At 47.8% G+C, this 15263-nt stretch overlaps 1 protein-coding gene across 2 annotated transcripts in view; it reads right to left on the bottom strand.

Annotated features, from left to right (window-relative positions):
* MCOLN1 (mucolipin TRP cation channel 1) overlaps window positions 1-12114 on the bottom strand; it is a 44602-nt gene extending 32488 nt beyond the window's left edge. Inside the window, exon 1 of one of the 2 annotated variants that reach the window (XM_082253402.1) lies at window positions 11938-12114. In XM_082253402.1, coding sequence (XP_082109528.1) covers window positions 11938-11998 — 61 coding nt within the window. In that variant the 5' untranslated portion in view covers window positions 11999-12114. The remainder of the gene's footprint in view (window positions 1-11937) is intronic. The other variant, XM_082253403.1, reaches the window with a different exon arrangement.
* Window positions 12115-15263: the final 3149 nt, after the last annotated feature.

The following is a 15263-nucleotide window of genomic DNA, read 5'->3' as shown; positions in this document are numbered from 1 at the left end:
CCGAGAGGGCCCCAAACATGTATATGGTATGCTAGCCTGAGCTAGGGCTCCAAGAAATGGGAATCGGTATAAGGTCCAATTTTACCAAGCTGACAGCTGGTGGCAGGGGCAGCCACATCACCAGCTGTCCCAATAAAGTGAATGGCAGCTACCAACTTGCACCCTTCTGTGTTTGTCAGATGCCAGCTGCATTCATAAGCCAGCTATACCTTGACTGAAACTTCCTAGCTCAGCAGGGACCGCCTGAATTCTGATCCATGTACAAGTAGGATGGTTATAGAGAAGTTTATATACTAATTGACTTCTGTACATCCACCCTGTTGGGATTTTCCCAAGTGATCAGTGCCGCTGGCTATATAGTCACCAGCACTGATCAATGTATTCTGACTGTGGGCAAAATCTCCCTGCTATCAGAAAACAATGCCTCAGCAGGCAATAACTGTGGAGGAGGTGATGAAAAAAAAAAATGGAAGTATAGTTGTTAGGTGTGAGTATGATAGGCTTCTCTGAAGAGGAGGGTTTTCAGGGATTGTCTAAAAGCTAATAGAGTAGGACATAATCCGACAGATTGGGGTAAGGAGTTCCATAGGATTGGAGAGGCTCTGGAAAAGTCCTGGAGGTGAGCATGGGAGGTGGTGACGAAGGAGCTAGAGAGCAGGAGGTTTTGAGAGGAACGAAGAGAGCGATAAGGTTGGTATTTTGAGACTAGGCTAGTGATGTAGCTGGGGGCGGCTTTGTAAGATGATGTTAGTATTTTGAATTTAATTTGTCGGGTGAGCGGAAGCCAGTGGAGGGCTTGACAGAGAGGAGCAGCGGACACTGAGCGATTGGTAAGGTGGATGAGTCTGGCAGCAGCATTCATGATGGATTGAAGGGGGGATAGCCTATGTAGAGGTATGCCAATGAGAAGGGAATAGCAGTAGCCGAGGCGCGAGATAACCAGGGAGTGAACTAGCTTTGTTGCGTCATTGGTTAGAAAGGGGCGTATTTTGGAGATGTTGCAGAGGTTGAAGCGGAAGATTTGGACAGTGCTTGGATGTGGGGCTTGAAGGAGAGTTCAGAGTCCAGGACAACACCTAGGACCTTGGCATGCGGGGTTGGGCTGATAGTTGTGCCATCAATATTGACAGAGAGATCGGGAGAAGGGGCGCGTTGGTGGAGGAAAAAATAGAAGTTTGGTTTTGGATAGATTGAGTTTGAGGAAGTGGTGTGACATCCAGACTGATATATCCTATAGTAAATTAGTGATACGTGAGGAGACTGAGGGAGAGAGCTGAGGGGTGGATAAATAGATTTGGGTATCGTCAGCATAGAGATGGTATTGGAAGCCGTGAGAGGCTATCAGCTGACCCAGAGAGGAGGTGTAGATTGAAAATAGGAGGAGGTCCAAGAACAGAACCTTGGGGGACCCCAACAGAGAAAAGGGAGAGGAGGAAGTAGAATTGTAAGTAATGCTAAAAGTGTGGTTGGATAAGTAGGAAGAGAACCAGTTCGATGAGTACAGTCACGGAGACCAAAGGCTTTTTTTGAAGGAGGAGGAGGGGGTGGTGGTCAACCGTTATCAAAGGCAGCAGAAAGTTCCAGGAATAGGAGTACAGAATAGTGTCCATTGGTTTTGGCCATTAGTAGATTGTTTGTTAATTTTATGAGAGCAGTTTCTGTGGAGTGTTGAGGCCGAAATTCAGACTGAAGGGGGATCCCTCTTAGATTGTAAGCTCTAACGAGCAGGGTCCTCTGATTCCTTCTGTATTGAAATGTATTGTATTTGTACTGTCTACCCTCAAGTTGTAAAGTGCTCCATAAACTGTCGGCGCTATATAAATACTATATAATAATAATAATAATAAAGAAGGCCATTCTCGGCAAGGTGGTCGCACAGTCGGTTGTAGACCAGACGTTCAAGGAGTTTGGATAAAAAGGGGAGCAAGGAAATAGGGCGTAGGTTGTTAAGATTGGTTGGGTCCAGTGAGGGCTTTTTAAGTATGGGGCTGACTAGTGCATGTTTTAGAGAGTTGGGGGAAGATACCAGAAGAGAGGGAGAGATTGAAGATGTGGGTTATAGGGCACTAGAATAGGGCCAGAGGGTAGGGCTGAATGATAGTCGATGTGATATCGACTATCGTTCTGCGCGCGTGGGCGATATTCATATCGCCGAAGACGCGATATTTACCATTAGGCAGAGAGAAGTTGGGGGGAGAAGGGACTCGCAGTGCTGGCAGCCGTCCCACACGTTCAGCGGTGAGCAGCGCGCCGTAAGCAGCTACACAGCTAACCAATCACGCGTGCCTGCACATCTGATTGGTTCCCTGTGCCGCTACCACGTGATTGGTTCGCTGTGCCGCGCTCACTGCTCCTTCAAGAGAACTAGCTCCGCATCCAGGGCGGCAGAGGGAAAGTGTGGGACAGATGTCACGTCGGGCTGTACTTTTCTACCTCGCTCCTACCACAACTGTGAGTCCTCACTCTTTCCATTTCATCCCCCTTGAAAAGATGGGTCTGGTTGCTCTCTTGATTGAATGTTTCCACCAAGTGTTCAGCTTTTGTTTTTATGCATTAACTAAAGAGAAATATCGCGATATTTATCGTTGAAAACGAAATATCGCAATGTTCTTTTTTCCCCCAATATCGTGCAGCCCTACCAGAGGGTGAACGTAGCATTTGCGAGGGAACAGGATCCGGAGGGCAGGTGGTTAAGTGGACGTTAGCAAGTAGTTTAGCAACCTCGTCTATAGTGGTGGGGTTGAATGAGGGAAGTAGTGATTGCACCTGTGGGCATGAAGCATGGAAGGTATCTGAACAGCAGTGATCTCCTCACGAATTGTATCAATCTTCTGTTTGAAGTGGTTGGCCATCTCCTGGGCAGTGAGTGAGTCAATGGGTAGAGGCAGTGGAGGACGAAGTAGACAAGTGTTGCCGGGGGTGGGATGACAATTTGGTAATGAGTGAACAAATAGGTCTGCTTGGCAGTGTGGAGACTGGAATTGTATTTTTGGAGGGCAGATTTATATTGGTTGAAATCTTTCTGAGACCTAGTCTTACACCATAGGTGCTCTAGAGCACGGCTATGCTTTTTCAGACTTCTAGTGTTATCTGTTTTCCAAGGTTGAAGGGGTCGGGGCATGATTCGATGTGTAGTGAGGGGGGCCAGTGTGTCCAGGGAGGCTAAAATGAAAGCGTTGTAGACAGAAGTGGCTAGGTTGGTGCAGGACAGGGGTGCAATTTTGTCAGAGGTGGTCGGTAGAAGAGTAGAGCAGAGAAGGGTTGAGATGGCGAAGGTTTCTACGGGTAACTGTAAGGCAGTTGGTGGGAGAGGAGGTGGAGGAGAGGGAGTGTAAAACTAATAAAAAAAAGGTAGTGATCAGAGAGCGGGAAAGTATAGTTTGAGAGGTTGTACAGATTCCCCCCCATCAACATCGAGTTATGTGGAAGGGGGGAATGGAGCCGTGTTTTTTTTTTGTTCAACCCGCTGGTTAAATGAAAAAATAAAAAAAAATAAAAAATGCATAATTTATAGGCTGCCTCACTGGAAGGCCAGATGGTGACCTGTAGGCACAGGCCATTCCAGTTTTCTGCTGGACAATCATGAGCCAACAGAGGCTGCATATAACTAACAAACGAAAAAATGTGTATGTCTACATAACTATGACACTCACCTAAGAAAACAATGTCCATGTCGTGCTAATAATAATAATGATGAAGGGGGGAAATATTACAGAATGAGAGAACTATTGCACAAAAGTGGGAGAGTCTAGCATATGTATATACATTAGTAAATAATTTAGAAATGGCAAACAAATGTTCTCAGCACCATTGATGTCTCAGTTCTGTGAGATGGAAATGAAAAATTAAACCCTACAACATAGTCAGTCAAGTTCAAAAAAGACCATCTGGTTCAACCAACAGAATTAAGAAATCAAAAACAACACAAGTAAGAAATGTCAGTCATGTTCATAAATGTCCCAGTGACGCATCTCCCTCCCTGACCTCCGCTATCAATACGGAAGGTGACATGAGAACACATTTGCTGAGTTATGGTTTTTAGAAGCATTGTATTTGCTTCTGATTATCTTGGTAACAGTAAAGAAGTGCACACTGCAGATGTGACAAGCATACAACCTACAGAAACATTTCCATCGCAGGCAAAATCAGTTTATTATCCAAAGGGACATGCACACTCAGCACGCAACTCAGAAAGGGAACAAGAATGACAGAAAAAAAAAAAAGGGGAAGATATGACAATTGTGACATAACCCTCAAGAGAAATTTGTGGGATCTTCTGAACCACTATAACCCTAAAAATCTACAAAACCTCACCAAGCCTCAGGTTGCATCTCCTGTCCCACTTATCTTAGAAAGACCATCCTAAATCAGAAAAGTCATGCTTTTGATCAATGATCAATGATCTGATGGGATATTTAAGCTAACTAGCTCATGTCTATACATCTAATCCAATAACAGCTATAATGAACCACTGTACTCTTTAAATTATGAATTCTGCATTTTGAACATGTGATTTAAGTGGAAAGAAGTCAGACTAGAAACCGCTGGAAAAGGACCATACTAATAACTGATTGAAAATACGTCCACTCCTATTTTGTGCACATTTTTGTTTAATTGGCATTTCTATAACATACAAATTATTTAGGGTTTCAGGAGGTGTGAAGGTACCGAGTTTGAAAGGTGAGGGGCTTGGGGTTCATATGAGGTGCAGGGTTTGGTGCTCAGAGGTGTGAAGGTACAGAGTTTGAAAAGTGCAATGGTTGGGGCTTCATCTGAGATGCAAAGGCTCATAATTTGGGGCTTCATCTGAGGCGCAAAAGGCACATAGTTTGGAAAGTGCAGGGTTTGGCGCTCACCGGGAGGTGTGAGGGTACAAAGTTTGGAAGGTGCAGGGGTTTGGGGCTTCATCTGAGGCGCAAAAGGCACATAGTTTGGAAGGTGCGGGGTTTGGCGCTCATCGGGAGGCGTGACGGTACAGAGTTTGGAAGGTGCTGGGGTTTGGGGCTTCATCTGCAGTAAGAGAAAGCAGACCCAGGACAACTATGCCATGAAAAAACAGTGCCATGAAAAAAAACAGGGTCAGGTATTACAATGGAAAAAAAAAAAAAAAAAAAAAACAACAACACTTTAAACAGCACAACACCCACCTACTAAGAGCCCATTCAGACTAGCGCGACTTGTCAGGCGACTTGTCAGCCTGACAAGTCGCGGTAGGTCGCGGTCCATTGAGTAGTACAGGACCCGTTCTAATAAGAGCGACACAAGTCGCTCCGACTTAGAAAAAGGGTCCTGTACTACTTTGGGGAGACCTGGGAGCGACTTGCATAGACTTCCATTATGTGAAGTCCCTGCAAGTCGCGGTGCACGTGACTTCACAGGTCACCCCCTGAAGTCGGATCACCTCAGTGTGAACCGACTCTAAATGTTATTACTAGATAAATAATGTGCAAAACATTATTGCAAACAATAAAAACACATTGAAGAAATTCAATAGCGTATAGCATGTTGCTGTTTTGCACATCACACAAACTTTAAAGGGCTGATTCACAGGAGATGCAGTCCAGTGCATTTCTAGATTCCTTTCACAACTATGCAGTTTGCGTTTAAACTTTTCTGAAGTACTTTGTTTTTTACTGCGATTTGAGATTCTCCTTTTTTGGCAAATCATTTGTTGGGCAGTTTAAAAAGTGCAAAACTTGCAGCGAAAAAAAAAAAAACACGCAATAAGTGTATTTTGATTGGTTTGCCCAAAAGTTATTGCGTCTACTAACTACAGAAAAGATTTGTCATATTTATTTATTTTATTTTTTTTTAACTAGTAATGGCGGCGATCTTCAATTTTATTGCGGGACTGCGACATTGCGGCGGAGAGATCGGACACTTGACTGACATTTTTGACACTTTTGGGGGGACCAGTGACATTACTACAGTAATCAGTGCTATCAATATGCACTGTTACTGTAAAAATGACACTGGCATGGAAGGGGTTAACTTTATTAGTGATCAAGGGGTTAAGTGTGTCCCTAGGGGCGTGATTCTAACTGTCAAGGGGCGTGGCTTGTTAGATCATAACAGAGACATATGATCCTACATAGCAGGATCGCATAGCCTCTGTCATGATCTAAGGGAGAATGACAGACGGCTGTGTTTACATCAGCTGTCTGCCTTATTCCCTCTCCTGCGGGAGCTCGTAAGTGACGGGCGGACATCGGAGCCGCTGGTCACATGCACGGGGATGTCAGGGAACGGGCAGGGGTGGCACGCGGGAGCCCCCTAGAGGCTCGTGGACGAGTGACATACCCCTACGTCACTTTCTCCAGGAGGGGCTGACCGCCGCCGTCCTGCGTTCATGCAAAAGGCAAAATAAAAAAAAATGCATTGGGTGTGAATGGAGCCTTAATCTGCATCAAAAACGCATGCACACAGTGTCCTCCATGTATTCCAATGGACCTAGTTCACACCAATGCAGTCAACAAAAGTAGAATATGCTGCATTTTTTCTGTATTGAATGCATCTGCAATGCAGCAAAATGCAACAGAACGCACATGTGCTAAAGTGGAAAAAAAAAAAAACACAACTCTAAAAACACATTGATGTGCATCAAAAACACAAACATGCATGCAGAAATATCTGGAACGCATTAATTGTGGTGTGAATCAGCCCAGTTTTCTGTACATATTAACAATAAATATGAATATGCACTAATAATATATTGTTTATTTTTTACTAATAGTAAATACAGTAATAATATTGTCATTAGCAGTACAACTGGGAGTGCAAAAATTCAAAACACCACAACTTAGAGTCGGTTCACACTATGGCGACACGACTTCGACGCAACTTGCACGGACTTCACATAATGGTAGTCAATGCAAGTCACTCCGACTTCGGTCAAAAGTAGTGCAGGAACTATTTTCTAAGTCGGAGCCTAAAGCCCCGTACACACGTACTGATCGTCGGCCGAACGATCGGCCGTCTTTTTCCAGGGCTGTGGTGTCTGTTGAAAACTGCAAAAGACTGCACACGAATTTTGTCGGCCAACAACAGCCGACTGCAGAAGTGATGTCATGTGATGGTAAACTTTCCTTGTGTTTTTTCTTCTCTGAGCATGCCCAGTCTTGCTAATCTGCTGTCTGTCGGCCGAATTCTGTACTGACTGGCGAACAATCGGCCGTTCTGGTGTTGGCCAACAAAAATTTTAATGCCTGCACGACAGAGTCTGTTCGGCCGAAAATGCGCTGTCAGCTGTCGGAAGCATCATACTAACAAGCCTACAATCGGCCGTCGGCCGAATATTTACAATTGACAATCGGTACGTGTGTACAGGGCTTAATAGTCGCTCCTATTAGAACGGTTCCAATTGCACTGAATGGACCGCGACTTGTCAGGCTGACAAGTCACGGTAGTGTGAACCGGGACTAAAGCTGGGTACACACAGAAACTTTTGTTTTCACTCAAGGTGGAATGAACACAAATAAGAGATTGCAGTACCAAGGCTGGCCATAGATGATGCGACTTACTGCAACCTGTGATTGGAGATAAGAAAAATCACCCCATTCTCCCCCCCCATCATCAGACACAGTGACAATGTGGGAATCCCTCCCACAGAGCTAGTGTTCTACCAGTAGGTAGGGGGGAAGCAGTTAAAGCTAGCGGCTTTAGCTGCTGGCAATAATCACATGCTAAAAATTCAACATGCTGGTTGTACCAAAGTCAATCGATGGATTGATTTGGGTACAACCAGCCTGTCCATAGATGATTTGAATCTTGGCCAATCCCTGCCAAACTGGCTGAGTTTCCATCGATGACCAGCTTAAGCAATGTTATTGCTGCAACCCCCCCCCCCCCCCCCCCCGAGCCTTTGTGTTCTGACAGGGGGACTTGCCCCAACCCCCCCCCCCCCCCCCACCAGAACACACTGATCAGCCATTGGCTGCCAGAGCTGATCAGATACTGGTTTTCCAGAATCCTTTAACAAAAGCCAGTTGTTATAAAGTCAGTGGGAGATTTTGCTCTTGTGGTGGTTTTCCCTCCCCCACTCCAGGACATATCAGTATGGAGGTCACACCACTTACTCAAACTCAACCTTTATACAAGACTGAGCTTGTAATATTTTCTCCTCCACACAACTTTACTATTGAGATCAATGGCAAAACCATTGGTCCTTCCACACATGCCAGGGTGCTGGGTGTAACCCTAGACTCTGACCTCTCCTTCAGCCCCCACATCCAATCACTGGCTAAATCCTTCGTAACATCTCCAGAATTCGTCTCTTCCCAACAATTTATTCATTGCTTGGTTATTTCCCACCTTGACTACCGCAGCTCCCTCCTCACTGGCCTACCTTTACACAGGCTATCCTATTATGAATGCTGCCGCCAGATTAATACATCTTACTAACCAATCCGTGACCGCTTCCCCTCTCTGCCAATCCCTTCACTGGCTTCCCCTACCCCCATCGTATAAAATTCAAAATACTAAACCACAACATACAAGGCCACACACAACATCACCCCTAGCTACAGCACCAACCGCATCTGCAGATATCGTCCAAATTGTCCTCTAACTCCCTTGTTACATCCTCCCACACTCACCTACAAGACTTCTCCAGAGCCTCTCCTATCCTCTGGAACTCCCTACCCCAGTATGTCTGGTCAGCTCTCTACCATATCCGCCTTTCGGTGATCCTTGAAAACACTTATTCAGGGAAGCCTACCTCACCTAAGATCTGTACTTAAGTCCCCTCCATCAGATAATCCCCTGCTGCCACTACCCTTTGTACCACCCCCCCCCCCTCCCTTTAGATTGTAAGCTCCATGAGCATGGCCCCCGTATTCCTTCTGGATTGAACTACATTGTAAATTGTGCGGTCACCCTTTTTTTTGGAAAGTGCTGCATAAACTGTTGGCGCTATATAAATCCCGTATAATAATACATTTCTGCTTGTTTTTATCTAGAGGATGATGAATAAGCTGATGTGCTTACCTTCTCTTCCTAACTTTCCCCCCAATCCTCCACCCTTTGTTACCGGACTCAGTTCTCTGCCATCACCCCATACCGGACTCAGTTCTCTGCCATCACCCCATACCGGACTCAGTTCTCTGCCATCACCCCATACCGGACTCAGTTCTCTGCCATCACCCCATACCGGACTCAGTTCTCTGCCATCACCCCATACCGGACTCAGTTCTCTGCCATCACCCCATACCGGACTCAGCTCTCTGCCATCACCCCATACCGGACTCAGCTCTCTGCCATCACCCCATACCGGACTCAGCTCTCTGCCATCACCCCATACCGGACTCAGCTCTCTGCCATCACCCCATACCGGACTCAGCTCTCTGCCATCACCCCATACCGGACTCAGTTCTCTGCCATCACCCCATACCGGACTCAGTTCTCTGCCATCACCCCATACCGGACTCAGTTCTCTGCCATCACCCCATACCGGACTCAGTTCTCTGCCATCACCCCATACCGGACTCAGTTCTCTGCCATCACCCCATACCGGACTCAGTTCTCTGCCATCACCCCATACCGGACTCAGTTCTCTGCCATCATCCCATACCGGACTCAGTTCTCTGCCATCACCCCATACCGGACTCAGTTCTCTGCCATCACCCCATACCGGACTCAGTTCTCTGCCATCACCCCATACCGGACTCAGTTCTCTGCCATCATCCCATACCGGACTCAGTTCTCTGCCATCATCCCATACCGGACTCAGTTCTCTGCCATCATCCCATACCGGACTCAGCTCTCTGCCATCACCCCATACCGGACTCCGTTCTCTGCCATCACCCCATACCGGACTCAGTTCTCTGCCATCACCCCATACAATAAAGACTCAGCAGACCAGTATTGTACGGGAGGATGCTGGGGGTCCGGCCACAACATGGGGGTGTCAGAGGAGACCACCAGCAGCCAGAGAGCAATGAATAAGAGGAGTACTTACCTTCCTCCTCACCAGTCAGCCTCTCCTGTCTGACACCACATTCAGCGCCCCCTTAGTAAAACGAGCCGGTAACCCTTAGGGGGGCTAAAAGGACCTACTACTACAATGGTAAAGGTTATCCTTCTGGACTTCAGCTGAAGGGACGGGTCACACAGTAAAACATGCATTTGCATTCTTTGAGCGATCCCACATGAGGCATTTTTGACAGCCCAATCATTACAATGGACTACAAAATGTGTAAAAAAAAAAAAAAAAAAAGAAAAACCACACCACACCAAACTGTATGGGGACTGCAAACATACCTACATTTGGCAGATGCACGGGTGGGCACACCACTAATGAATGAACAGCTGCCAAGTGCATCTGCAGAGGACAGTGTGGTCTATTGCGCAGAAATAGTTTTTTTCCCCAAAACATAAGCAGCATGGTGTGGCAGGACGCGGGGGGCATCTCAGGGCACGCAGACGCGGGGGGGGGGGGCATTTCAGGGCACACAGACGCGGGGGGGGGCATCTCAGGGCACACAGACGCGGGGGGGGGCATCTCAGGGCACACAGACGCGGGGGGGGGCATCTCAGGGCACACAGACGCGGGGGGGGGGCATCTCAGGGCACACAGACGCGGGGGGGGGGCATCTCAGGGCACACAGACGCGGGGGGGGGGCATCTCAGGGCACACAGACGCGGGGGGGGGGGCATCTCAGGGCACACAGACGCGGGGGGGGCATCTCAGGGCACACAGACGCGGGGGGGGCATCTCAGGGCACACAGACGCGGGGGGGCATCTCAGGGCACACAGACGCGGGGGGGGCATCTCAGGGCACACAGACGCGGGGGGGGCATCTCAGGGCACACAGACGCGGGGGGGGCATCTCAGGGCACACAGACGCGGGGGGGGCATCTCAGGGCACACAGACGCGGGGGGGGGGGCATCTCAGGGCACACAGACGCGGGGGGGGGGGGCATCTCAGGGCACACAGACGCGGGGGGGGCATCTCAGGGCACACAGACGCGGGGGGGGGGGGCATCTCAGGGCACACAGACGCGGGGGGGGGGGGCATCTCAGGACAGACAGACGCGGGGGGGGGGGGCATCTCAGGACAGACAGACGCGGGGGGGGGGGCATCTCAGGACAGACAGACGCGGGGGGGGGGGGCATCTCAGGACAGACAGACGCGGGGGGGGGGGCATCTCAGGACAGACAGACGCGGGGGGGGGGCATCTCAGGACAGACAGACGCGGGGGGGGGCATCTCAGGACAGACAGACGCGGGGGGGGGCATCTCAGGACAGACAGACGCGGGGGGGGGCATCTCAGGACAGACAGACGCGGGGGGGGGCATCTCAGGACAGACAGACGCCGGGGGGGGGGGGGGCATCTCAGGACAGACAGACGCCGGGGGCATCTCACAAAGCGCGATTGTCACGCGATTCTGTGCGTTGAATAGGGACAGCTCATTCTTTTAAACAGGCTGCCCTATGTGGGTTTGTCGCCCCAAAAACAACACTCCGGCTGCTTTTTTTTGGGCTTTTTTTTTGGGGGGGGGGGGGGTCAACAGGCTTCATGCTATTTTTTACAGGTGCGGCTTGCACAGCAGAATTGTATCACATTTGAGGTGCCATTGCATACACAGGTCTTGCAACGACTGCCACACCATTGCAAATCACAAAGTATGAATGGGGTCTGAGGGTGCACAAAGCCCCCACAGTGGTAAAGTCACCTGCGGCTTCCAATAAGAGTCGGGGACTTTACCCTGCGTGGAGGAACACCCCCGGGCTGAATGTGTCCTGATCTCTGTGTGCAAACAGTCCCATGAGCAGCAGGTGCCCTACATATATATATATATATATATATATATATATATATATATATATATATATATATATATATATACATACATACATACATACATACATACATACATACACAGCATCCCTCTACGGGAGTCCTCCAGGTGGGGGAGGAAGGGAGGGAGGACATTACTACCTGATGAAGGCTTCGGGCTATCACTGAGGCTGCGGCTCCTGTTCAGAGAGCCCATCATGGCTATGGCTGTGTCTGTGTCATCCGCTGCTCCCCGGGATTACCGCTCAGCCTCCGTCCCATCGGTCCTCACACAGCTTCGGTTCACTCTTCTTTTACTTCTGTCAGCTGATCTGCTGCTGGCTGATCATATGACTAAACTCCGCCCCGCCCATCAGCTGGGAGCCCTAAGCCGCGCCTTTTTCCCAGAGTTCCGCTCATGCGCCCCCTGCAGCGGCTGTGGGGGAAGTGATTTGTCTGAGCTCTGTTGTTGGTGAATCATAAACAAAGCAATCATTCATAGTGTCATGGCGGGCGGGCGGTGTTCACTGAGCTGTAGAGATGAGGGAACTCCTACAAGCCTGTACATTATATAACAGCAGTAGTAGTAGTAGTAGTAGTAGTAAAGTCTTGTGCTGTGTTACCCATCCCGTGTTCCTTTCACACGTGGCATTTGCAAAACACACAAAAAAGCGCACAGAAAACACGTGATTTGCCAAGCATTTGAGAAACGCGCATGACGCGTGTGGTGCCAATGCCATTATAGCACCCCTGTGCAGCAGAGGCGCTTCTTTAGGGGAAGATTTTCCCCCTTATTACCTGGCTATTTTGTGTAATTCGGCACTGCGTTACTTTACCTGACAATTGCGCGGTCGTGCGACGCTGTACCCAAATAAAATTGATGTCCTTTTTTTCTCACAAATAGAGCTTTATTTTGGTGGTATTTGATCACCTGTGTGATTTTTATTTTTTGCACTATAAACAAAGAGCGACACTGCTGAAAAAAAAAAAAGAAACGATTTTTCACATTCTGCTATATAACATTACCAATAAAAAAAATTTAAAATCTAATTTTTTCATCATTTTAGGCCAATTTGTATTCTGCTACATATATATGGTAAAAAAAAAATCCCAATGAGCGCATTTTGATTGGCTGGGAGAGGAAACAGGCAGACCCTCCCCAGGTTCTCAAGATGCCAGCGTCTTATCCTTGGAGTGGCCTTGGAGTATGGGTACAACTACCCCTACACTCCCAGGGAGATTATGCAGGAGATAGAGGCCAAGAGAGAACAGTGGCGTGTGACAATTCGGTTTGGGAGCTCCTATACATCCACAAACCGTATCGGAACAAGGAGAGGCCTGAGCTGTGGACTACCTTTTGTTTTGTGAAGATGAATTGGAACTTAGGGCGGGCCATCTACATAGACTGTGTGGAGGTTCGCCACCCAAACAGAACAGGCTAGGCTTGGTCTGTCCGTGTCCAGGACTCTGAGGGGAAGGCTGTTCGGATCCCTCATCCGAATCACTATTGCCAAGGGTGTAGGATCCTATCCCTGTAGAGAAATTGCTGTTACAAGGCTGGCTAGCCCAACAGTTGTTTGAGAAGAAAAGGACCTGGAGAGCCCGAAGTTTCAGTTATGTTCAAGTTGTTGGGGTTAAAAAGGAGTTCCGCCCTATTTTGCAACTTTAGTGATTCCTGGAGTGCTCGCTATGCAGATCAACAATTGGGCATTTTCAATTTTTTTCAGGGGTCCCTTACCTTATTTTCAGGGCATTTTTGATTGTACTTCCTACTTCTCCCCCTCTGTGGCCACGGCCACCGACATCACTTCCGCCTTTGCAGTGCATCCTGGGAGCTGTTTGTCATCACTCCCAGAAAGCTGGAACCAGGAAGAACTCCCAGAACACTCCCTGGAATCAGGAAGAAGGACACAGCAGATTACACTGCGGCTTCAGATGCCCACATCTAAGATGGCCGCGCCCAGACAGTGTTTTTAAAAGTAAGATTTTGACTAAAATCCAATACTGTACACATTGTAAGTATGAGAATAGCAGTTCTGTAAAGGGCGATGGATTAGTATTATAGGGGTATTTTTAGTTAAAAACGGTATTTAAGGCCGGAACTCTGCTTTAAAAACAATATTCCAACGTTACCCATTTCCCTTCTATCCTTGCAAAAGGGATTGGGAATCAGCAGAACTGCTACCACTGTGTAGTACCTTCAAAAGAGGGCCGACCCTCTAACCCACAACAGACTTTCTGTTCAGAGGACTTCAGTAGTCACATAGTGTCATGCTTCAGTTGCTATCAGAAGCCATCTTTACTAAATGTTCTATTAAGATCCTTTGGGCCAACGGCCAGGATCGCTTACTGGAACAAGTCAAGGGACACTTTGCAAAGGAACTTGGGCCAGCAGGCCAGGAGAAAGAGTACAGAAGAGGAGGATTCCTTTACAAAGATACTTTGCTGAAAGGACACTTTGTGAAGATCCTGTTAGGCCAGTGGGCCAGTTGAGAGAACTTTGTGTGAGTTGCTACCTTCAAAAGGGAGGTAGAGGCTCATTGTCTCTTCAGAGGAGGGAATGCCAGAGTGAGGGACCCCTCGAAGAGATGTTTGACACTCACAAGTTGGACAGGCTTGCTCAGGCTCCAGCAATGTAGCTTGTCACAGAAGATGTGTTGCCTCGGTGTTACAGAAGGAAAGGACATTGTGAACACCAGTCGGGTGGACTCCACATGTCTTTATTCTGAACTTGTGGGTCTGACTATAATAGGAGGAGAGTCAGTGCCCTAGTGTCGAGAAGGGACTGTGCCCATTATTTAGTCACCAAAATGATTCTTGGATAGAATTGAAATGGAAGTGTTAGTTAGTTTGGCAGGGTCTAATTGTTATCTGTTTCAGGAATAACAATGGAACGTCAAGTGTGCCCTTAGGGGACAGGAATTGAAGAGAATCTCTACAAGAAGTGCAGTTAGAGATAATGTGGTGAGAAGGTCACATCTGAGGAGAGGACAGTCTCACTGGTGTAAGTAGCAATGCATCAATTTATGCTTAACCAAATTTTCCTTTGCAGGTTTGCTTGGAATTTCGGGGTCTGGCTAGGCCCTCCACTTCATGTAAATTTCTATGTCTTGTAGATAATGTATCTAGTTAGCTAGACAGGACGATGTTTACCTGTCCAAGCAGATTTTTGTTTGGCGGGGGGTGCATTGATTTAAATGCACTAGCTATGTGTAAATAACCGTGTGAATATTTGTACAGCAGAGCCAAATATTTTTTCACATAATATATTGCATCTATTGGCCACATATGGGGATGCCCCATGGCCCTGTACATTTGTTACTTCCCTTTTCCCTTTTTCCAAGTTTGTGGGATACTCCGTGGAAATTTTTGTTGAGAATTTTTGTAGGGGCGGCTGCCCAGAGCCAGTGAGGACATGGCTCGGTTTGGAGGGGGGTGAGTGTAGCACCCTTCTAGGTAGGTGCTAGTGAGAGAGTATAGTTTTT

The sequence above is a fragment of the Pelophylax lessonae genome, assembly GCF_965119305.1.
Source record: "Pelophylax lessonae genome assembly, chromosome: 4".
Lineage (NCBI taxonomy): Eukaryota > Metazoa > Chordata > Amphibia > Anura > Ranidae > Pelophylax > Pelophylax lessonae.
Note: the sequence above shows the minus strand (reverse complement) of the source record. Positions and strands in the feature narration are given on the sequence as shown.